This window comes from Podarcis erhardii (assembly GCF_964252035.2).
Source record: "Podarcis erhardii genome assembly, chromosome: 3".
In the NCBI taxonomy this organism is placed as follows: domain Eukaryota; kingdom Metazoa; phylum Chordata; class Lepidosauria; order Squamata; family Lacertidae; genus Podarcis; species Podarcis erhardii.
Genome location: NC_138507.1, coordinates 66,335,131 through 66,359,870, shown reverse-complemented (window position 1 = coordinate 66,359,870; position 24,740 = coordinate 66,335,131). Strand labels below are relative to the sequence as shown.

Here is a 24,740-nt window from a genome sequence, read left to right as displayed (position 1 = left end):
AGCGCATTGCAGTAGTCCAGGCGGGAGATAACCAGAACATGATTTTTAATTAAAACAAAGTTATAAAAAAAAAATCATACCCAGCAATTCTTGCATTATTTTTATTTCAGACAGATTACTGTAATTATTCTCCAGTGAATGGATCCATTTTTACTATTTAAGGCGTTTTGGGATTGGGATTACCTCCTTTGATGGTGTTGCCAATATAGTTTTACATGATACATGTTTTTTTTTAAAGTGATAAAAAGTGATAATAATATTGAGTTGCTTATCAACATTTAGCCCCTAATCTACATTTGCTCTGAAACTGGGCATTTTGCATCACCAGAAGCTGAAATAGCACATGTACCAGCAGAAGTCACTAGAGAAAAATTCCATAGGTACCAGAAACATCTGCCTGTACCTGTGAACCTTCAAAACCATTTCCTCACTGAGTGCAGGCTGGTACAATATTGAAAAGTTATTTTGAATGTAGGTGAGGAACAAGGCCAACTTAAGAGATGTTAGCAGGACTTGAACTTAAAAAGAATTATTTAACTATATAAAATTTCTAAAACTATTCATCAGCCACTCAGATTAAAACACAAACTAAGAAAACTTGTCATGTGTACTCCCACTGTTTTCATATTAAATCACCATGCAGGGTATTTAAAGACTGAAGAACTGATCATACAACCCTCATATTATAGAAAGACAAACACAAACAGAAGGAGAGAATGCACCATTCACCCTTGCATATTACAGGCCTTTATTAGTTTTCATGGCATTTAATTATTTTCAAATGTAATTTTGTAGGCAATAGGCAACAGTACAAGCCTAAATTCAATGTAAATTCTCGTTGCAAAACGGAATATGTATTACTCCTTTAAAAAATGCTGGAAGCCTGTCTTAACTGCTTTTATCAGTTGGAACCTGTTTATCTTTAAAGAGTACAGTTTTGATTTCTGGCCTGAGTTATTAAATTCTACCACAAATTAATGTAATTCATCACAAAAGCCATGATACTCATATAAACTAAAGTATTTCAGATGTACCTTTAAAAGAAACAAGGACATTCATGGGTTCACAAAGTGAGTGCATTTTGGAAAACTGCAATGCTATTGTATCTCTTCAAAATAAACATAAATAAATTACACAAAATGTACCATTTATTAATGTGATTTTGGAATTCAAAGCCATTTTACCACCATTACAGCATGTTATTTCTTGTGTGTTTGTGGTTTGACGCACACACTTATTTAAAGTTTAGCAAGTTGCCTGAGAACTGTGGACAAGGGGAGCATTGAGCCTAGATATCAAATATCACCACACCTATGTCTATGTTAACTAGTAAAAAGCAATGCTTGGGTCAAAGCTCTTACCACTATGCATTAAAAATTATTCCACAACAGCAATGAAGCACATTGCCAGTGCAGTTCCAAATATTCACTGTATTTCTCATATAATTAGAAAAGGTTAACTTTTGGGCCTTGTGCCTCAAAGTAATTCAAGGTGTAGCAAAGTAATCTCAAAATAGCTTGCTTAAAGTAAGTGTGGCCTTCACCAATAAACAGTGCTTTATCAAATAATCTTTTCTAGGGCGATTCAAATGGAAAATGCTTTAACCTTTACATCCAGAAAAAAACCCACAGAAGGATTACTGGTTTTGTGAAGAACAGCACAGGTTCCAAATGGAAATATTAGTGGACTAAAATTAAAAAAAAGTTTAGATGGATGTCTTATGGTTTAATATCAAAACGTCAGTGAATAAGTTAATGAAAATTTAATTGAAACACTGGTTGCTTTCATTTACAACTAACCTAATGTACATATATGCTCTGTTTTTTTCACATGTGCCCTGAACTGACCTTTTCTCTCTCACGGAGATTAACAAACAAGTATGGTGCTTCCTAAAAGGGTGTCATGGGCTGAAGGCTTTATAACAGTGATTTCATTCTAAAAAGAAAAAGAAAGAACCATCAAAATAAAATCATTTAAATGAACTCCTTTCCTGAGCAACTTAGAATTTGGAATGTGCTGAAAAGTCACAATAAATAAGTCAAACGATTAACAAACTTAAAGTGTGCTTTTAAGTCATTTAAAGTAAATTATAAAATCTATTTCATGACAGATAAATGACCTGTTGTGTTAGGAATCTTAAAAGCTTATGTGCCAAATAAATTTATTCAGTACCTTTCTGGGAGTAGAGGCCAAGTTGCTTTGTACAAAAAATATACAACACTGAAACCTAGCAAGTAAATTACCCGACAGCCTGTTCTTTTTAACATTGCAAAGTATTCATGAAGAAAAATATTAAATAGAACGATAAAAATAGATTTAAGCAGCAGTGAAATTGCAGAGAAAGTGAACATGTTAAGTGACCCAGGACTCTAGAGACACGGATAAAATCTGATCTTTTCTTTTAAAAAAAGATAAAAGAGAAACCCAATATGTGAATATTAATTTGCTTTTTTAAAAAAGAAAAGAAATCCACAGTGTGTAAACTAATCGTTACTCTTTAAATGTAATTTCATAGAAACCACTTAAAATATACAATGCAGCATCTTGGTTAATTATTATTTACTGTATTTCTTGCTCCCACTGTGTTCCTTCAGAGTAGTGCATTGGAACCACAAAATTAGGACATAACTAGCAACAAGATAATTCATCCATGTTGTCATTGAGCCTTAACACAATTATGTTTGTTCAAATCCTGATAGAAGTAGTATAGTAAACAACAGAATGCAATAGATAATGGTGATTTACAATATTAGTTGATGCTCACAAGCTCTGAGAAGGGAATTTGAAAGATAAAACACTAGAAAAGAAGTAGAGCTCCTGGTAAACCAACAAACTAGTTCCATCCCATTTCATCCCAGCTCCCTATCAGAGATGCTGACTGTACTACTCTGGCCAGCACACATTTGAGTATGACCAAGACAACAGCAATTCCTTGCTCCTTTGCTTTAAGTCAGGCATGGCCAAACTTGGCCCTCCAGCTGGTTTGGGACTACAACTCCCATCATCCCTAGCTAACAGGACCAGTGGTCAGGGATGATGGGAACTGTAGTCCCAAAACATCTGGAGGGCCAAGTTTGGCCATGCCTGGTTTAAGTTAAAGGAGAACCTGCCCATGCCTAGACAGTTGTTACTGTGAAACGGGGTCAGGGGTTAGAGTGGAATACACTTTGTAGGGAATGCAGTAAACATTCTTCTGTATCTCTTCAATAAATGCATCATGGAATACACCCCAAATGTATTAGGTACTATCTTATTTTCAACTGTCCAGAAGATATGAGGCACATTGAACAGAGACTTCTAACTTCAGCAAGAATCTCTCTCAGCTGGAACCGAATCATGCATTTATGACATAGCACAAATGTTCTTTCAACTAGAACAGCCCACATTTCTGAAAAGATGCCTATTTGTGTTCCCCTCCTTTAGGGTCTCTGTGTAATAAAAGGACTGGGAATAATACACTAAGAAGGATTTATCCTTCTAAAATCTGGAGTAAAGTTAAGTGCCTTCCCTGTAGCCTAGCTTCCTCTGTGAAACAAACACCAAATTCTGCAAACATTTGCTCTCCTAACTTTCATCAGTTTCGAAAGGTGTTGAACTCTGATGTACCGATACATTTAACAAGATAAGCTTAATTTCCCCTGCAATTCTACTTGGTTTGTCAACAATGCCCTTATTAATTTCCATGGGGAAAACATAGCCTAAATAGTATCCAGAATTAGTGTAGCGGTAATGCATTTCTTTCTTCTTTTAGCACAACAGAATTCCCTGTTCAGATGATAATACAAACCTCCAATACTCTGCTCTTAATTCCAAGTGATCAAATGTGACTGTAAAATATTCGGTATAAATACTAACAAAGAAAAACAGGTTTTGAGAAAACTGCAGATGACCTATGCTGTGATCTACATCACTCTGCCAAATAGGTACCATATACAGCAATATTTTACAGTGACAATGTACCGTAATTTGTAATGAAATGGCACATTTAAAAGTATGTCCTAGCTACTATGATCCTATGGAGCCAAGGGAAACAAATATAAATTTAAAGAAATAGACCCTCTCAAAAAGAGGTCTCACAATCAGTTCATCCTGGGGGAAATGTCTTTTAAATGCTGTTGTGCAGTAACTCACTTCCTTAAGAATTTTTCTTAATAATTTATGAAAAATCTGGGTGCTTCAGCCAGCAGAGAAGGTGATGCTTGCATCACCTTCTATAGATATCTTCCAACCACTTTTCATCATCTTGCTCCTCATCTTCTGTTACTGGCTCTTCAGTTTCCAAAGGAGAAGGAATGACAAATTCTGGTCTAGGAGAAGAGTTACTATTTGAAGATCGTAGTCCAAACTTGCGCTTTAATAGATGAAACTGCTCTTTGATGTAGTAGTAAAACTCATATTCATATCTCATGCGCTGGTACAGGATCTGAAGGGATTCTGGAGAAGGGACTGTCTTTTTCACTGTCACAGTTAGATTGCCGAGTTTCCTATGTTCTGTAAGAGAGTTACATAAAGAAGAATTTGGTCAATATAGTCTGTTGAAATGTAAATACCCGTATATATATGTGAGTATAAGCCGACCCGAATATAAGTCGAGGCACCTAATTTTACCACAGAAAACTGGGGAAACTTATTGACTCGAGTATAAGCCGGTTCACCACACCACAAACCTCCTGGTGGGCTGGAGTGTGCGTGCGCGCATGTGCACATGGAAGAGGGGGCTTCTCTCTCCCCCCCAGCCCCTCCAGTCCCCCTGCCTACCTAGGGTGCTGCCGAGAGGCAGAGGCTGATGGCGGCAGCGGAGGAGGAGGAAGGAGCAGCCCGAAAGGGCTGCTTTCGGGCTGCTCGTTCCTCCTCCTCTGCCGCCACTGGAAATGTGCTCAGCTGGGACCCTCACTCGAGTATAAGCCAAGGGGGGCCTTTTCAGCATTAAAAATGTGCTGAAAAAGTCGGCTTATACACGAGTATATACAGTAAGTTGTAAAAGCGTTTTATTTTTTTCATTATTATTTTTTTGAATTGCCAAAACTTCCTACCAGTTGCCTTCTCCTGGTCATAAATGTAGGCTCTCAAAACAAATAGCTAAGTATTCAATAGACTATGGATGCTCTGAAACTGAAATTTTGGCTTTGGCTACTGAATATAAGAAAGCAAGTACAGTGGTACCTCGGGTTAAGTACTTAATTTGTTCCGGAGGTCCGTTCTTAACCTGAAACTGTTCTTAACCCGAAGCACCACTTCAGTTAATGAGGACTCCTGCTGCCACCACGCCGCCAGAGCACAATTTCTGTTCTCATCCTGAAGCAAAGTTCTTAACCCGAGGTACCACTGTACTGAACCCAATGAGAGGATGAATTGAAGATGGTGGCTTGAAGAATCATTGGAGTGGGAAAGGCCCAAGAGCAGCAGAGCAGAAATACTGTAGCAGGTGTGCAGGGTTTCTCACTAGGCTTTGTTTGTTGAACTAATAAATGGCTCATTTTAACAGAACTACGGGTGTGACTCCCCTTTCTTGAGGAAAAGCAGTATACAGTTTTGTGACATGGATTATCACTGGATAGAAGAGTCCCACTGAAATCAATCTGAAAAGTTAATAATGATAACTTAACTGATATTAATAGGAACTAGGTGCAACTTACTTAATCTGGATCCAGCCAATAGTGGGAGTTGAGGGGAGATGGGGGAGATGATGGCTGGGTTTGTTGGCATTGTCTTGGGAGTCTCTATAGTTTGAGCATGCACTCTTTTTCTTTGAAGGCTGGCAAATTTTAGCAAAAAAGCCTGTATGAAGTGATTGGGAAATCCTTTCAATGCAGCAAACTGGACAAAGCTGGCATACACATTGGGGCTTTTCACCATGCGTGTTTAGCACATAGATTTCTATGTCCAACACCTGAATGTTTTGTGGTCCAAAGTTGAGAAATGTTATCTGATTTGCCAATGACATTTCCTTTCCTTAAAGGTAACACCGCAGAGAAAGGAGAGCATGAGGATCAAGGTTGTGCTTTTCTCCACACTGTTTCCTCAGTTTAAGTCAAACTGTGCCCCCACCCCTGGATTTACAATAGAGTGGGGTTGTTTGTGATCTGGGGGAAAAGTACAAGGGAAAAGGCAAAACTTTACTTCCTCCAGAGCTGTAGCTCAATCCAAATTGCACAGCAAAGTGACTGTTTTTTTTACAAAAAGATAGGCAATGAGAGATCTGATCATGGATCCACTGTGCCCTATCTAGTTTGGCCCTAGCTTTTTGCCACTGTGTGCAAGATTTTAAAGAAATAGCCTGTGTGGCATGGAAAGAGAGAGGAGACACGATGCCCCCACTGCAATTCTGTTCGGAATTCCAAACTCCTTTGCTCCCCTGCTACTTGCAATGGGAGGAAAGTTTCCATTGGCAGGCATGAGGTCTGATTCTGATTGGTAAGGGCAAAGGGTTAAAGTCCTTCCTCCTTCCACATTCTGGATCTGGTTTGACCCCCCTCCCTATTTATTATTCACTACACATGAATGTCATCAGCTAGTTGGGCCCTAAAATATTTCCATGGGAGCCATTTGAGAAATGAACTTTATATGACCATTTCCATGAAGTTTTTCCAATGAAAAGTTTCATTCCATTTTAATTATTAAGGGACATTTTAGCTCCCTCCCATTTTCCTCCAATTCATTCTCAATATTGATACCATTTTTTAAAAATTCCAATCCTCTCTTGAAGAATCAGGAGAACAAACAATATATGTCTCTCGGCAAACCTATATAGTTTATTTATTTTAAGAAAAAGTCAAAACTACACCCCCCCTTCAGAAAAAACTCCCTGAACTGTGGGCAACATTCACTTGCCATTAGAGATCTAGTCATACCTTGTGGCCTTTTTATTTTGTTTACATTACTTTATATTCTCTTAAAAGACTCTTTTAATAAAAATCCAAAGTAACTCACAAATTTGCTCCTCCAAGTTACCACCCCCTGCTCCTCATCTATCAAATGCACATAATGGAAAAATTATGCATGGCTGGCTCTGCGCCAGACCAAACACTCGGAAAATGCTGTGTAAACCCAGCTGTTCCCCTAGAAAAAGGCTGGGCTGGGGGTGGGAGAAGAGAGAAGAACCACACTTTATGACCTTCTAGCCAGTGAGCCATATGGAGGGCAACAAACTGCACTATTTACTTTTGGAGATTTTGTTTTACAGTGTTTGCTTTGGCTTTGAGATTACTTAGGGGAAAGTATACTGTAGTACAGTGATCAGGAGGTCCTTAAAACCAACTGAAGCAGTTTGTTTGTTTGTTTGTTTGTTTGTTTGTTGGAAACCAAGCCAAAAACAGGAGAGTGGGAAAAAATAAATAAAGCAGGATGGTGACAAACATTTGTCATGTAAAGCCAAACACAAACCTTCCTTTTCTATGTTACTAAAGTGCAAAACCAAAAGTTATGCTGTTTTATATGCTATATATTTTGTCAAAAATGCAGCTAACTAAATGAACTTTGTAGAACTTTCCACAGCATGAGGGACTTTGCTTTAAGATTGGAGTGTCAGTGGGCTTCAATTTTATTTACTTTAATACCAAAGACATGCAATGGTGTGTGCTGCCATCAGGATAGTTCATCTTATAAATTTATTGGTGCAGTCAGCACTTATGAGATAAAGGGAAGTTGCAGAAGCCTCACATTTATACAGGATTCCCAATGTTTATAGATGCTCTACTCTCAAGATGGGCAAATTTGCAAGAAACCTGTTTTGAGAGGGCAGAGAAAATCTAGTCACTGAGCCTCACAGAAAAGCAGAATTATACAAAAAACTTTTGTATAGCTGCCTTGCAAGAGATCTTCAGCAGAAGAAAATACTAAGGAGTAAACCCTATACAAATCCAGAATGGAGTCCCTAAGACAGTTGGATGGTGCCTCACATGCCTTCTTCTGGCAACACCTGCAGCCATGCTGGTGCCAAACGTATTGCTCTGCTTTGCTTTGGATCACATCAGTGAGGCCGAGGGGAGGTCTTGTTGTCTGGACAGCCCAGGATCTCCATACACACTGCCCTGGCTTATGCCCCAGGGAGGTCATTTTGGTGCTGCTAACACAACAGTTTGGCTTCACCTCTGGAGGCACACTCCATCGTCTCTATGCCACCAAAAGAACTTTATGGAAGAAGAGTTTAATTGACAATGCTTGTTCAGAATGAATACTGGATATATCTATTCAGTATAAAGAAATTGCCTTGACCTTTCTAGTACATCAAAATTAGTATTCTGCTACAAAATACTGAATGAAAATTTCGATCTAGACAGGTGACTTGTGTTCCTTCAGGCTGCTTCAAAGCTCCAAGACTTTTGCATTGTTGTGGCTAACCTAATCTGATGTTTTACTTTGGATTTGAAGAACTGTCTTTCTGGCCTGTTTTATCAGAAATCAAATGGAAGTGGGAATTCTAAAGTTAATTATGCATTCAACCGTTAAGTAGCTAATTACACCACTAGTTAGAGCTTATCTTCTTCTCTGCCAACCTTGACCAATAATTGAATGTGAAACTGAACTCACCGTAACCCATTCCAATCTGTGGTGTAATAATGAATAAAATAGATGTTTAAAATACGGTCTTTGCTTCAAACAATGCTTGATAGTTTGGCTAACATTTTAAGGCATTGCATTGCCTTGGATTTCCCAAGAAGATAATATACCGATTCATTTAGATTTAAAGAAATGTTCCTTTTTCACATGACTTTGTGAGCTAGAATTGTCTATGTGAAATACCTGAAGATGAAACAAATCCCAAAATCAAGGGAGTGTTTTGGAAAACTCTGGGACCTAACCATGCTGAGTAAACTGACATGATTATTTGAGTCAAGTATTTATTAAATTTTTGGAAGTGAAAGCTGGACCATAAAGAAGGCTGATCGCTGAAGAATTGATGCTTTTGAATTATGGTGCTGGAGGAGACTCTTGAGAGTCCCATGGACTGCAAGAAGATCAAACCTATCCATTCTTAAGGAAATCAGCCCTGAGTGCTCACTGGAAGGACAGATCCTGAAACTGAGGTTCCAATACTTTGCCCACCTCATGAGAAGAGAAGACTCCCTGGAAAAGACCCTGATGTTGGGAAAGATGGAGGGCACAAGGAGAAGGGGACAACAGAGGACGAGATGGTTGGATAGTGTTCTCGAAGCTACCAGCATGAGTTTGACCAAACTGCGGGAGGTAGTGGAAGACAGGAGTGCCTGGCGTGCTCTGGTCCATGGGGTCACGAAGAGTCGAACATGACTAAACAACAACAAATTTATTTAATTTATATCCCAGCCTTCCTCCCAAAAACATCCAGGATGGCAAACAAGTGATTAAACAATAAAAACATCTTAAAAATACATAAGCAGACTGGTAAAGATCCCCACTTAAAAGGCTTGATAAAAGAGGAAGGTCTTTAAGCAGGTGCCGAAAATACACAAGAAATGATACCTGTCTAACATTCAAGAACACACTACACTAAAGGGTAGGTGCCACAACACTACATTTTGCAGAATGGACCTCCTGATTGTTGGACTACAACTCCTGTGAGTTGTAGTCCCAACAATATCTAACTGGGGACTCAAGTCTGATCTATACAGTAGCATTCCAGTTATGTAATAAAAACAGGAAACAAATATATCAAGCAGTAAAATAAAGACAATTTATCAGGTGGAATTAGCTTAAAGCTTAAAGCTTAATGCAAAGTACATGCTTTGCCATAAAGTGACAACCCTTACCCATACTGCTTATGTTCAATGGTTTGCCATTGAACATAAGCAGTATGGGTAAGGGTTGTCACTTTATGGCAAAGCATGTACTTTGCATGCAGAAGGTCCCCGGTTCAATCTTTGGCACCTCTCAGTAGGGCTGGAAGAAACTCATGCCTGACACCTTGAGCCACAGCCAACAACTGTTGACAATATTGAGCTACAAAGACCAATGCTCAAAGCAGCTTCCTACATACCTAATCTGCAAACACAGTGGCCTGGTTTGCATGCTATTGTAAATGATAATTAGGCTAAACTATTGTTTGAATGTGAAGGCAAATGTGCAGCATCCTGGTGCATGCTGCTGAAATCATGGGTGTTTTGCTCCTTCCACTCCTGCCACCTAAAACAAAAACAAACCTCAATGGGTTGCCAAAACGAAACCCACAAGCCTGGGTTTGGATGTAGCACTAAGCCAGACTATGGCTTACATCTCAGCAGCAAGAAGAGGAGCGTAGGAGCAACGTGGCTGTGATTTCAGGTGCCTGCACCAGCCAGCTGCATGTTCACATTTAAAAAAGCACTTTAGTGCATGCTCTGGTTATCTCTTGCTTGGACTACTGCAATGCGCTCTATGTGGGGCTACCTTTGAAGGTGACCCGGAAACTACAACTAATCCAGAATGCGGCAGCTAGACTGGTGACTGGGAGCGGCTGCCGAGACCACATAACACCGGTCTTGAAAGATCTACATTGGCGCCCAGTACGTTTCCAGGCACAATTTAAAGTGTTGGTGCTGACCTGAAGGAGCGTCTGCACCCCCATCGTTCCACCTGGACACTGAGGTCCAGCGACGAGAGGGCCTTCTGGCGGTTCCCTTGCTGTGAGAAGCCAAATTACAGGGAACGAGTCAGAGGGCCTTCTCGGTAGTGGCACCTGCCTTGTGGAACGCCCTCTCACCAGATGTCAAAGAGAAAAACAACTACCAGACTTTTAGAAGACATCTGAAGGCAGCCATGTTTAGGGAGACATGTTTGATGCACTATTGTATTTTAATATTTTGTTGGAAGCAGCCCAGTGGCTGGGGAGGCCCAGCCAGATGGGCAGGGTATAATTAATTAATTATTAGATTAGCTATCATTTAAAGTAACATGGATTTGGACTTCCGGGATAGCGCGAACGGGTAATGGCGGATTCCCTCCGAGTCCCGGAGGGAATCGGCTCCGTCGAGGACGGGTCTTGCCGTGCCGGCGACACGGGGACCCTTAAAAACCGCAAGCGCGGAAGCTTGCGGACCTGGTAACTCGGTGGGCACCTCAAGCGCCCTCCCCGACCCGCGAAGAGCCTTTTTAAAGGCTGCGGAGTGGACTGGGGAGCGGCGTGGTGCTGAGAGTTCAGCGCTACCTCGGCGGAGCGAAGCCGCGAGCCATGACCGTAGAGCGCCGTCTTTCTTCCTGAAATTGGGACTGAAAAAAGCAACCCGTGAGTAGAAGGAAATTTTGGCACTAAAAGTTTTTATTCCTGAATTCGAGTACGATCGGGGGACGTGTCAAAAAGGAAGTCCACACTCCCCCCCCCACCAAAAGACTTAAAGTAAGGAGAGGAACACTAAGTCGGAAAAACTGTGGTGTTTAAAGAAAAAGCTTTCATAAATTGGATTAAAAAGTTAATTGTGCTGGAGTGAAGAGAGGGGAATTTCAGAGGTTTTTTTCTTTTGTTTTCTCTGGCTGACCCCCCCCCCGAACCCGGGCAGCGCCCTGTGTGTGAACCCGAGAGAAAGAATAAGGAGTTTGACAGCTGTCAAAAGAGCTGTCAAACGGATAGTTAAAACCTGGAACTGTGCTACAAATATATTTTTGGATTAAAAGTGTTACATTAAATTCACTGGAAACAAACTAATTTTGAACAACAAAGTAACGGACTGTTGGAAAAGAACCATGATGGAAATCCCCCTGAAGGGAACTAAAGACATTGCAATGGCGGCTGAAGGAAAATTACTGGCAGAGATAAAAAAAATGTTTTTTTTGGTGGGAGCTCTGCAAGAACAGAGCTCGGCTATGAGTGAACAATTGATGACCTTCAATCTTAAACTAAGCAACTCTGTTGATGGAATTAACTGGATGGAAAAAGAACCTGCAGCTGCAGAAGAAGAGATAACTTTAGAACTGGGGGAAAAAGAAGAAGGAGAAGAGGGAGTTCAGGAGGAAGAGAGTAATCAAAAGTCTGTAACTTTTGGGAACAAAAGAAATGAAGAAGACAACCAAAGGATTACAAATCTGCAAAGAAAGATGGAAGTCCCTGGAATAACTGGAATATCGAGCTATAAAAGAATGAACAAGTTTGATGGGGACTTATTCTTTAAGCTGCAACAGGGGAGATTTGTTGATCCTGGACAGAAACTGTTTCTGTTTGATTTGGAAGGAGGAAAATATGAGGAACTGGGGACAGAATTCCTCCGAGAAGAGAAGACCAACAAAAAGGACTATAAACAAAATTGGTGGAAAGAGACTAATTGGGGCCTAAGGGCCTCCGATGTGAGAAATCCGGGTTAAAAATATGGGAAGGGGCAAAAACCGGGGTAGGGGAGGGAGGGGAGTGTAGGGTGGTAAGACTCTGGGATCTAGAACTGAAATATTATGATTTTCGGTTCAATATATGATTTTTGGTTTAATATAAAGACCGAGGAATTTGTGGGAGAGAAATTAGGCCGACCTTAGAGAAAGGATTCAATGTATATAATGGGATATGATAAGTAAAAATGGAAAAATGATAAATTTTAAGAAAGATATGAACAATATTTAAGAGAAATGAACAAATAACTTGCTGAGATACTTAATGAAATTGGAAGGTGGGTAGGGGGGTGTGGGGAAGTCACTGAAAGAAGGTAATGAATGTAAGACTATGAAATTACAGATGTTTTGTTTTGTGTTTGTTTTATATGTGTGTGTTTGTCTGAAAAAGCTGAAAACCCAATAAAAATTTTTATAAAAAAAAAAAAAAATAAAGTAACATGGATTTGTTTTGCTGCTGGCAAATATATTGGCCCTGAAGATAAACCCAAGTGAACTCAAAAGAAACCTTATATTAGCATTGTAACAGAAAGATTACAGCTTAAAGTAAGTTTTAGATAGCAAAATTACCACTGTATCAAACCAAAAAATTTAGATGGCATATTTCTATAAAATACTGGTTTATAATATGAATAAATTAGTAGAAAAAACCCCTGACAAGGCAGCATTTGTTCAGTTCTTTCACACATAAAAAACCTCTTGAGACGATCATGGCAGCAGGAGTTAATTTTCAACACAGAAACTACAGAATCCCCAAATCTCTTTATAAAGGGCTTGCAATTTCCAGGTCACCAGGGCAAGGCTCCTTCTGCCAGTTTTTTTGTTCAGCATCACAATACCATGGCGATGTAAGGCAGGACACCAAATTAATCACATGCTTTTATTTTGTTTTTCTCTTGTAAGTTCAGTGATTAACAGTAACATTACTGACAGTTACACATTAGGAAAAAAGCTCCCATTTCCCCTTCACTCAAGTTTGAACATTTCACAGCACTTATTATATATACTAAGTCTGAGGGTCGTCAAAGGCTGGGGACATCTGGCATGTAAAAAAAGGAAAGGAGACAGACAGACAAAAGAATATCAGAATGGGAAATGAAACACTGTCTCTTTAAAGTACACTGCTTTTGACACGGAGCCTGACTGTTCTGGCCAACAGCCAGTAAGTTAGAATAAAGGCTTTCCTCAACCCAACCCTACAGGGATAGAGTATCTACTGCTAAAAACTAAGGCATGCTTCAGAAAAGTAAAGTAAGCAAACAAAATGAAAAGAGGTGGGGGCGGGGAGATCCCAAAGTTTCAAAATTCCCAAGTGAAATCATTGCAGCTTTTTCCCAGGCTTCCTATGTCTTTTGGAAAGGGAATCCTTGGCTCCATTCCTCACCTAGACTAAGATGAAATAGGGAAAAGAGGATGGTGATGGGGTGAGTGTGTTTGTGTTTGTGTGTGTGTGTGTGTGTGTGTGTGTGTGTGAGAGAGAGAGAGAGAGAGAGAGAGAGAGAGAGAGAGAGAGAGAGAGATCACCAGAGTTCTCATAGTCTTTGTACATCTCCAGTGTTCTCTCTAGACTGGTGACTTTCCTAATAGGAAGGAAAATTGGGTTTTATGAATTACCTTTACACAGATCTTTCCAGCCAGTAGTGTTAACACACAGGCTACACCTATATCTGGCCAGTAGGAGGCAAGTTTCTTTTTAAAAAACAACCCTAGGAAATGTTGCTTCTGGACACAATGGTGAAATTACAAATTTCCTTTCATAGCACACACATTGCCTTTGTTCATTTTAATTGCAGGGCTAAATCATGTTTACAGTAATCATTGGAGGGCTGCTGAAAACACATCACTATTGGTGAGCAAATCTACACCCTATGCTTGGGCTACGTACTGTGTGGGCTACCACCATTGCGAATCTTCACATCTAGGCAAGCAGCCTCCATCAATGTGAAGTGTGTGGCTTGAGAGCGATACAAAAATGTTCAGAAGTGACAATCTGAGTATGGACAAGAAAGCTGGGGGGAGAATCATACAGCCAATGCTTTGTTTCTGATCAACAGCTTGGACGGTGATGTCAATGGGCATTAAGACAGGAGTTTAACAAAATATTACTGTGGGGAGAAACCTTCATTTGACTGAGGAAGTTGTTAAGGGTTGGGGGTGATATACCCTTTGATCTGTACGGTTTCAACCATCTCCTGTCCCTGCTATTTGCTCTATGGTGGAGGGGAGACTAGAGGGGCCTGTATTTTTTATACCCATGTTACAAATGGGAGTGGCTGTGTAGGGTGTGTGTGATTTAGATTAGTACATAAAGTGTGTATGACGAGACTTTGAGAGAGACAATTGATCCCTAACGACCCAACAGCTAAATCAAATTAGCAGCTCAATACTGCAGCTGTATTTAATTTTTAAAATGCAAAATGTTGTTGGCCCTTAGTCAGCATTTCTATGGCTCACAGTTGTTTCTGGCAAAAATTGCTATGTGTAAGCTGGATGAAGCGATCATGTTGTGAATGCCTAGAACCTCTTCGGTAACTCTTACACAGTGTTAGGAGCTAAATGGCACCTTAAATCTAGGCTATGGGCACATTCTTTATAATGAGAACACAAAGCTAAAAATGAATGAACTGCAGCTAAAATATAATGTTCATTTTTCTCATAGTCTAGTCCTTCCCCTGCCCACCCCCCTCATATTCTTAAGAGGGTCTCTTCTCCAGTCTTCAGAGAGTACCTGGAAGTGCAGAGACATAATTAAGTTTTAATTTGAAATCTTAGGCGCAGTACTGTGCCCAGAGCTCAGAAACTGCTTGTGCTAATCAAATTCCCTGTCACAAAATGTGTCTAGAACAATGGGAGTTTCGAACACTGCTCATACAGAGTTGAATCCAAAATTCCAAAGAATCCAGCTCCATAAACTGGGTGTAACATCTATGCCAGCCACCTTTTACATTTCTACGCATCAAGTTAATCGCACTCAGGAAGATGAATTAGTGCTGCCTTGACCCCACAGCAGGACTACCTGGAATTGAACCTGTCCATTGGATTTGCACAGCTAGCCCTCCCAACTACACACAGGTATATTGGAACTCTGTTGTTTATGTCCTCTACCCTTGCCTCCACAATAGCATTGCTATGTACTACTGAAAACCAGATGAAGAGAATCTACCCTTAGTTGGCTGCCCTACAATAAGAAACAACTTTTATTATTTCCAAATAGAAGGACTCTGGCCATTGGCCATAAAGTTTCTCAGACTAAACTTCTTGAGGTGGCTGTCCTTTGTCTGCAGTGCTGCTGACCCAGTCAAAACTAGGTGAGACAAAAGATTAGTAGCATGAACAAAGACATCAAGCCAAACCTGGGGTGGGCGGGGGGGGGGGGAGAAAAGCCAACAAGTTGCTGGTTGAACACACAGCTCTGCTTTAGTCATGCACTATTAACATGAGAAGGAAAAGTCAGGCTAGAAAGCACCAGAGCTTCTTCCTGATACAAGGCATCAGCTTATTTGAGTTATTCCAAGGCACTGGGTACCAACAGCTTAAATGTATCCCATTTATGCACAAGAGGCACAATAGTAGAGATCAACTATTCCGACAAGAGTGGATTTCCAAGCAGCTGATTATCCCAGAAGAAAATTAATTTAAAGTGACATCCAATGATGTCCATCTACTCACATGACAGAAATCTTCTATTTTTTATTTTTTTATTTAAAAAAAAAATTCTCCTCCCTCAGCCCGTTGTACCCCAATCCTCCAAAGCATGTTTTGGGACATATAGTGGGCTGCAGGGGTAGTGAAGGAAAGATAAGGCCTGTTGTGTGAGTGGCTGGGTGCCTGCTTGTACTATATTACATCTCAGACTTTTTGCCACCTGCTGAAAATTCATATAAACAGTTAACCTAAGCTCACAATGAAGTGTTTTGAAAAGCCTGGGTAGCTCTGTTGGTTAGAGTGTGATGCTGATGATGCCAAGGTTGCAGGTTTGGTCCCTGTATGGGACGGCTGCATATTCCTGAACTGCAGGAGATTGGACTATGAATAATCTAGGAAGCTATTCTGAGTCTCAAGCATGATATTCTGCAATCACTTTCATATCATTGAAACATCACCTTGATTATATCATAAACAATAGCCAACAGTCAACTATAGTAGTCCATAAGCTTATTTGTTCTTATAGTTCATCCTACCTCCAGTCCCAATGACAACATATTAGCTAGAAATCAAGTACAGTGGTACCTCAGGTTAAGTACTTAATTTGTTCCGGAGGTCCATACTTAACCTGAAACTGTTCTTAACCTGAAGCACCACTTTAGCTAAAGGGGCCTCCTGCTGCTGCCGTGCCGCCGAAGCACGATTTCTGTTCTCATCCTGAAGCAAAGTTCTTAACCTGAAGCACTATTTCTGGGTTAGCGGAGTCTGTAACCTGAAGCGTCTGTAACCTGAAGCGTATGTAACCCGAGGTACCACTGTACTGTAAAACTTGCCTACCAGTTGACTCGTTCCAACTGCTTCCTTTTTGGCTGAGTAACACATTAAATGATATAAACTGCAAGTCCCTCCACAAGTCTTGTAGAGAACGGGCACATTTAGAAGCCATAAAGACAACCCAAATACAGCAACCAATGCAAAGATAAAGTACAAGATCCAGAAAACCCAATGCCAACAGCCCAGAGTCTCTCCAGAGAGACTATGAAGGAGGAAACAGAAAGAACAGGAACATAGGCTAGGAAGCATGGAAAAGTGACTTGACTACATAACCAGGTAGGCTAGTACATATCAGGATTAGAAATGTATTTGCAAAATGGATTGATCTTATCCCTTGATCTTATCCCTCAAGCCAAAATTTGTAGTTGCCTGCCTGCCCCACCTGGGGCATTTCCCGTGTGGTTGAGGATATGCTGCCGGAAGACAAGCTGCTTGTCACATAGGCAGGGGCAGCCCATGTTCCCTCCCTGGCTTTCTCCAAGGGAACATGTGCTGCTGCCTCGAGAACATGAGAACCAGCATTCCCCACTTGTTTGACTCTCCTTGGGCAAAGTGCTTTGGGCACCCTGGCTATTCAGCTGCCAAACAATCCCCAACCTTTCTCCCTACTTTGGAGCCAAATAGGTGGCACGGATCACTGGGCAATACTCTTCCACCTCAGCAGCTTCAAAATTGGGGGAAAGGGCTTACTAGAGAATAGGACCACACCCGCTGCAGCAAACATATTTATTTGTTAAAGCCTGATTGCTCATTATTAGCACCAATGTCAATGTAATACTAAACCATGATTAAAGCCAACAAAGGAATGAGAAAATCTGTACAAGATGGGTTGGTTCCCAATTTACAAACTACAATTTGAGAGACCCAGGATTACATCTGAAAAGTTCCCAGGAAGCTAAATATTAACTCATCACCTAACATTAAGAGACATTTCACCTACTTCATTTCTGCATGCCAAACTGCTGCTAAAAAGCGTAAAGAAGGGTCAGGTTTTTAATTAAAAATTTAGCTGTACTAATTTGTCCCATGAGCAAATTTCCAAGCCCAGTAGCCTCGAAAAAACGCATTCACATCAAATTTAAATGAAGGCCCCCATTAAGCTTATAGCAGGGGGGAAACAGCGTGCTTTTGCCTGTGCAATATTCATTAGTCGTGTGGAGCTTGAAACAAATACTCTCTACACACTACACCTTTAAAGCACATTTGAAGTGTATTTCCCATGCTTTGGAGAAGAATTGTAACTGTGCAAAGAGTAAACTACAGGGCTCAGAATTCTTTGAGGGAAAGAATGTGCTTTAAAGGTGTGTATATGCAGCCATGTATGTATGGGCAGCGGTGACTAACCTGTGGCCTGCATCAGGCACACCATAGGTTTTTTATCTGTGTCCCTACTACCCACCCCAATTTGTTATTTAATTTTAAAAAATACTTTAAATTTTTTACTGACTTCTCCTGTAGGTTCTGTCTTGTAGGTCCTGCACTGTGATACTTCAGTGCCAAGAAGGCTCCCCCCAAATAAAATTGTCACTTAAAAAAATAATAATGCAGTGAAACCTTGGTTCTCGAGCAGTTTAGTTGATGAACAAATCGGCTCCCGAACACTGAAAGCCTGGAAGTAAGTGTTAGTGTTCTAGTTTTTGAGCGTTTTTTGGAAGCCGAACGTCCGACAGTTTCTGCCTGAGTGCAAGAAGCTCCTGCAGCCAATTGGAAGCCATGCCTTGGTTTTTGAACATTCTGGGAGTCAAATGAACTTCCAGAACGGATTAAGTTCGAGAACCAAGGTACCACTGTACATATATTTACTGACTGCTTCTACAGGTCCCCTTTCGGAAAGCACCTTTGAAGACTGCAGTTCTCACCATACTTCTACGCTTCAGCCATACCCACTTTTGATGTGTGTCCTCTATAGAGAGTTGGCCACAGGTCCAAAAGAGAGGTTAGCCATCCCTGATGTGTGGTGTGGATACTAAAACATTAGATCTACTGGTATTTAGAAGATGACAAGGACATGTACCACATTTATTATGTCAATGAAGTTGAAATATAACCTTCCACAGGCAAGTTATCAAAATTATTTATATGTTTATATTTTATTATTAAATGTGTTTCTAGAAGCTGCCTTGAATATTGTGAATGAGGTGACACATTAAAAAAATACAAAATTAGATGCTTGTTTCAGCAATTCTAAGGGCCAGAAGTGACATCTGATTTCTACAATGTTTCTTTGTGCTTTGATTTATTACTTAATACCATAATTTGATGCTTTATAAAATAATGAGACATCTGCAACATGGAGAAATGAGACATAATCATAAGAAGAAAATGCACCCATTCAAGTTAACTACAAAAAAGCTGAAGAATTCAAAGGACCAAAAATCAAAGGGGAGTGAGTTACATTAGAAAAGCAGTCACAAATACTTTTAGGACACTCCAGCTGTTCTTGCAGGGGAAAAAAAGATTTGAACTTCTGGAATTTATTAAGCTTGGTAAGCTTATTAGAACAGGAAAAATGCCTAGGTATTTTCTTTTGCCAAATGAAATTTAAAGCAACTCTGAAACTATAAATCTGTTTTCAAGTCTTATTTTTTTCAAACTGTAATCCTAGACGTTCACATTTTAATATTTTAAAATAGAACGTCTAAGAACAATTTTAACCAAACTAATGACAAGACTGAGAAAGTGGTCTGCCTCAGTATTTATCCAGTAAAGATCAGCATAATGTACTAGTGTGAACTTCAGTTTTGCTCTTTGTGCAATATCTAAATAAGGTAAACATGTCAATCTCAGTTTGTAGGATACTAGTACTCTAGTGTTCCTAACAGTTACCTAAGGTTCAAACATTTACCAATGACTCCTCCATTATGGGTGATCCAACTGCTTTACATTTTATTTGGTGCAGAGTGGGCAGAGGGAGTACCGTATTTTTCCATCTATAAGATGCCCCCATGTATAAGGGGGACTCCGATTTAAGAAAATGAGGGAGATCTATCCATGTATAAGATGCCCCCAAATTCTGGACATTATTTTTAGGGGGGGGGAACCTAGTCTTATACATGGAAAAATACGGTAATTAAAACGGCTGCCTGGCAACCACAAGATCAAGGCGGTCCAACACGTAGCCCTCAACACCATTTTTGGCAGCCCTCAACAACACCGAAGCCTCCCCTCCCTGCAAGCCCTTGTGCTGCCTTCCCAAAGCTGGGTAAGGAGGCACTGGGCTTTGGGAAGGAGACAATGAAGGCTCTGACATGGTCCTAGAGTCCTCCCGCCTAGCAAGTGCTTTCTCAGGTTTAGGAAGTAGGTGAGAGGGTTCTAGGACCCTGTCATAGGACTGGGGGGAGTGTCAAATTTTGGTTGCCCCACCCCCAAAGTGTGCAGCCCATGGGTTCCATGTCAAAGTACTCTTGTGGTCCACTTGGTATGAAAAGTTGGAGTAATGTACAGTGGTGCCTCGCAAGACGAAAATAATTCGTTCCGCGAGTTGCTTCGTCTTGCGATTTTTTCGTCTTGCGGAGTGCGGAATCCCCGGGTATTAACGGTTTTACGAAAAAGGAAGCAAACTCGCAAGACATTTTCGTCTTGCGAAGCAAGCCCAGAGAGAAATTTGTCTTGCGAAGCACCTCGAAAAACGGAAAACCCTTTCGTCTAGCGAGTTTTTCGTCTTGCGAGGCATTCGTCTTGCGGGGCACCACTGTACTCCTCAGTTGTTTCACCACTGTAGAATGATAAAGGGCTAGTAACAGAGAGGCAGGAAGAGCCATTCCACCCTGCTTCCTAAAAATGAAATGCTTTAATAGGTCCTAAGTTTGTTATAAAATCCTGCCCCAACTGCCCAAGTTATTAAAATATAGCAAGTTTGCAGCTAACCCACTACTTGGCTGCAAAAGAGAGGCTGTATCATCAGTGCAACTTTAAGTCACCTGAATTGAAGTTTGAACAAAACACACAATGGGAAAAAATAGCTGAAGCCACCAAAGTTTGAACTGTCTCAAGTTACAACCATGAAAAATCTGCTGAGTATGATTTCTAACAAAACACTAACATGTGGAGCGGGAGTTTGCTTGCTCAGATTTGCAAACACCAGCAAGCTTTTGGTGAATCACAACGGAGACTCAGACTTATGAAAATATTTTAAACCATTACAGCTTTGTACAGATTTAATGGTTATTTAATAGGTTGTTGAATGTTTATAAACCTGAGTTTTTCTCTGATCGCATAAAGTGATAACACAAGCATGAATAACTGAGTTTTCAATACCACATGACTATTAATGTACGAGGAAGACATCCTGTCTGTACTGATGCACTCTGCGTCAGCCCCTTTCCAAGGCTCTCCTGCAATAGGACAGCCTACCAAAAATGCCTAGGCTGTCCCTGTAAGCTGGGACCCTGATCTCATTTGGCAGGCTTCCTTACTGTAGACATTCCTCCAACCCCAGGGAGCCTTGGAGAGGAGCTGGAATGGGATGCAGGGGCACACATGGATAAACATATGCAGTCCTGCTCTTCTGCCTGGCACATGGTCCTGGAGGCTCAAATAGTGCTACAGGCTACAATCCAAAACATAAATACCTTAAAACAATAAAATGCAAATAACCAGAACTAACATTGCCGCTCACAGTTGATCTCATCTAGATTAACCCCCTTCAAAGGGTTGGGTGAAGAGGACTTCAAAAACCAGTTAGCAAAAGTGCCAGTTGTATCTTGGAGGGGAGTTCTATATATGAGGTGCCACCACAAAGAAGGCCCTACCTTGTGTCACTGTAGGCTTTACCCAGTGGTTAGACAACAGAAGGACCTCTCCTGTAGATCTCAATACAGACGTGCTCCTTTAAGTATTTGGGTCCCACGTTATTTAGAGCCTTAAACTGTAATCCTAATCTCAATTACCTGGGAGTAAATCTAAGATAGCAGCAGTCTCCTGAAATACAACACCTAAAAAAAACCCCAACCATATTTTAAAGCATGTCTTGGGGCATCTTTGAAAGAAAAATCACAAAGAACCCCCTTTGGTCTTCAACAGGAATACGATGCAACCTCAAGCGCCTACAGCTGGGGATGTAATTTATGTTTTCATTGTCTATTCTGTACTTGGTATCTATTCCTCCTTTTGTTATACAAATAGTTTATTTATTTGATAAGGAACTCTGGCAACTACTGTTGACTCTCAAAACTGCTAAAACCAATTCCTCCTGAAAACGATGCTTGAAGCTTAAAATCCTACATCTCCTATGCACTAATTTCCATCTCTCATTTTGGAATAAGTTATGTTCATACATCATTTTCTTCACAATAATTTCCTCACTTTGTCCTTTATCTGCTGCACAAACCACCTTAGAATTCCTAATATAGAAATCCAATAGTTTAAGGGAAGAACTGTGTTACGTGTAGATGTTGCTCCACCCTTTAATTGTATTTTTTCAGAAAAGAAACATTCCCTTCCCCCTGGTGTCTATGATATATTAGCACAAGCTACTTAATGAACAGAGGAAATAGGCAAGAGAATGGGGGGTGGGATGGGACTTTGGGTGTCAAACTTTTACAGGTTAACTTCTTTTCCCAAAATGATAGTAAAAAGACTCTACTGTATGTTTACTTTACATATTAGAATACATGGAGACACACTGCAGTGATTAATATGTTCCCAAATGTCTTTTCATGCTTGCCCTGGTTTGCTCCTAAATGAGGTTTAACCCCCAATGGAATTCAAGTATTCCAGAACTTTTTTGAGTCTGCTTGCATAAAGAAGCATTCTAAAGAGCATATTTGAACTCTGCTTCAAAGCCAACCCCTTGTGCTGAAATTCATATACAGAAGTTATTCTTAGGAATTCATTTCTAGGTATTCATTGGTTCTTCCTTCACCAATTACAAACCAAAACATTAATCTGCCATTATCAAATGCTAGCAAAATATACCAAAGTACTGTGTGGCATCTGTCTGTGAATTACTGAAAGGCACGTAATATACGGCATATGCAAGTTCTTCTCTGCACAGGAGAAAAAATTGCTTTGTGCTCATTTCAGATTAATGTATTAAAATTATTTTTCTTTAACAAGTGGAATATGCAATAGCATACAGCGAGATCGACACATCTCTTCTCTGAAATATACTTATTTTATACTAAATTAGAACTTGTATACTTATAAATATACTTATTTTATACTAAATTAGAACTTGCAGGGACGCGGGTGGCGCTGCGGGTAAAACCTCAGCGCCTAGGGCTTGCCAATCGCATGGTCGGTGGATCGAATCCCCGCGGCGGGGTGAGCTCCCGTCTTTCGGTCCCAGCTCCTGCCCACCTAGCAGTTCGAAAGCACTCGTAAGTGCAAGTAGATAAATAGGTACCGCTTTATAGTGGGAAGGTAAACGGCGTTTCCGTGTGCTGCGCTGGTGCCGGCTCGCCAGAGCAGCTTCGTCACGCTGGCCACGTGACCCGGAAGTGTCTGCAGACAGCACTGGCCCCCGGCCTCTTAAGTGAGATGGGCGCACAACCCTAGAGTTGGACACGACTGGCCTGTACGGGCAGGGGTACCTTTACCTTTACTTAGAACTTGTCAGAAATTTCATTCTGTAAGCTCCTTTGAAAAGAACAAACAAATGCTTCACCTCTGCTGATGGAAAGCAATACTATCCCCCTCGACTTTCTGCACCTCCTAAAAAGCTGCTATGTAGAGAGTTGGGGGCTCCTCCAGAGTAGATTTGGAAGTGAGGGTGTAGGGGGAGATGGGGTTACCAAAAATGGTCTGCCTCTTCCATTTCACTGACAGGTTCAGTGAAAGGGAAGTGTTAGTTATCACGCAGGGTTTTTTGTTCCTGCAGAATAAAACCATTATTAAAATGAGTAGAAGACTTACAAGTTGTGCTACAAGTTAAAGAGGAAAAAAATAAAACTCACAACACTGAGATTTCACGAAGAGAACATGCTATATGCCATCAGTCAATTCCTAAAACAGGCAAAATTTGTGCTGGAATTTCTTTTATTAAAAGCACAATGAGTGTATTAAAATTTCAGTCAATAGAGCATAACTGGCCAAACTGATGCAAACTCATGGATAATCCTTCTATAAATCTTAATTTGTACAACAGAATGTTCAACATTTATTGAAGTTTATCATCTTGATCCTGAGTGTATTTAGCCCAAACCAGAATTTTATTGTGTTACTGAAATAAGATTTCACTCCTTTTCCAACATCTCTAGCAACTGATTCATACAGCTTTTTTCTGATTTCAACTTCTTTTTGTCGACCCAGTTTAACAGTTGCATGACTGCCATGAAAACAAGTTTTGACAAACACTATGCTCACTAATGCACTCAGTGTCATCAGGTTGCAGTATGTGAAACACTGCATAGCCATTGATAGGTTTGCTGGCATAATCAGTGCTTAATTTCTAGAAAGAAAGATACCAGGGTCGAGTTGGGCTGCAGAAGTCACCCTCTGATCTGGAAGTCTGTTCCCTTCTTGTTGTTGTGTGTGAACTCTCTGTAATTATGCACAGCTAAAGGAAATGAATTCTGCATCCCCTCATGAGCACATGAGGCTTTAGTACTGAAAGCAGATGCCCAGTGCTGACCCTGGAACAAATTAAGACATGAGCATAGCAAATTTATCAAAAACAACCAACAATTTTGAACAGATAAATCCTAGTTTAAAACTAGTCCCCCAAGGCCATGTTTGGACATCTTAATAAACTGTAAACAAGCCTAAGTGAGCCTTGGGCACATATGGCTGAGGGAAGAATTCAGAAGCTTTAGTGACTTCAGAGAAGTGTGACTAGCCCAAGGTCACCCAGCCGCTGCATGTGGAGGAGTGCAGATGCGAACCCGGTTCACCAGATTACGAGACTACCGCTCTTAACCACTACACCACACTGGCTCTCAGCAACGAATGATACTTAATGCCTGAAAAAAACATGAAACCATAAGCCAGAGGTGGAGAACCTCTGGCCCATAAGCCAGTCCTGGCCTGCCAAGGCATCCAGTTTGGCTCACAGG

The 24,740-nt window shown here is 40.6% G+C and overlaps 1 protein-coding gene across 1 annotated transcript in view; it reads right to left on the bottom strand.

Annotated features, from left to right (window-relative positions):
- Window positions 1-724: 724 nt before the first annotated feature.
- Window positions 725-24,740, bottom strand: part of UST (uronyl 2-sulfotransferase) — a 116,447-nt gene continuing 92,431 nt past the window's right edge. Inside the window, exon 7 of the mRNA XM_081855977.1 lies at window positions 725-4,491. Coding sequence (XP_081712103.1) covers window positions 4,205-4,491 — 287 coding nt within the window. The 3' untranslated portion in view covers window positions 725-4,204. The remainder of the gene's footprint in view (window positions 4,492-24,740) is intronic.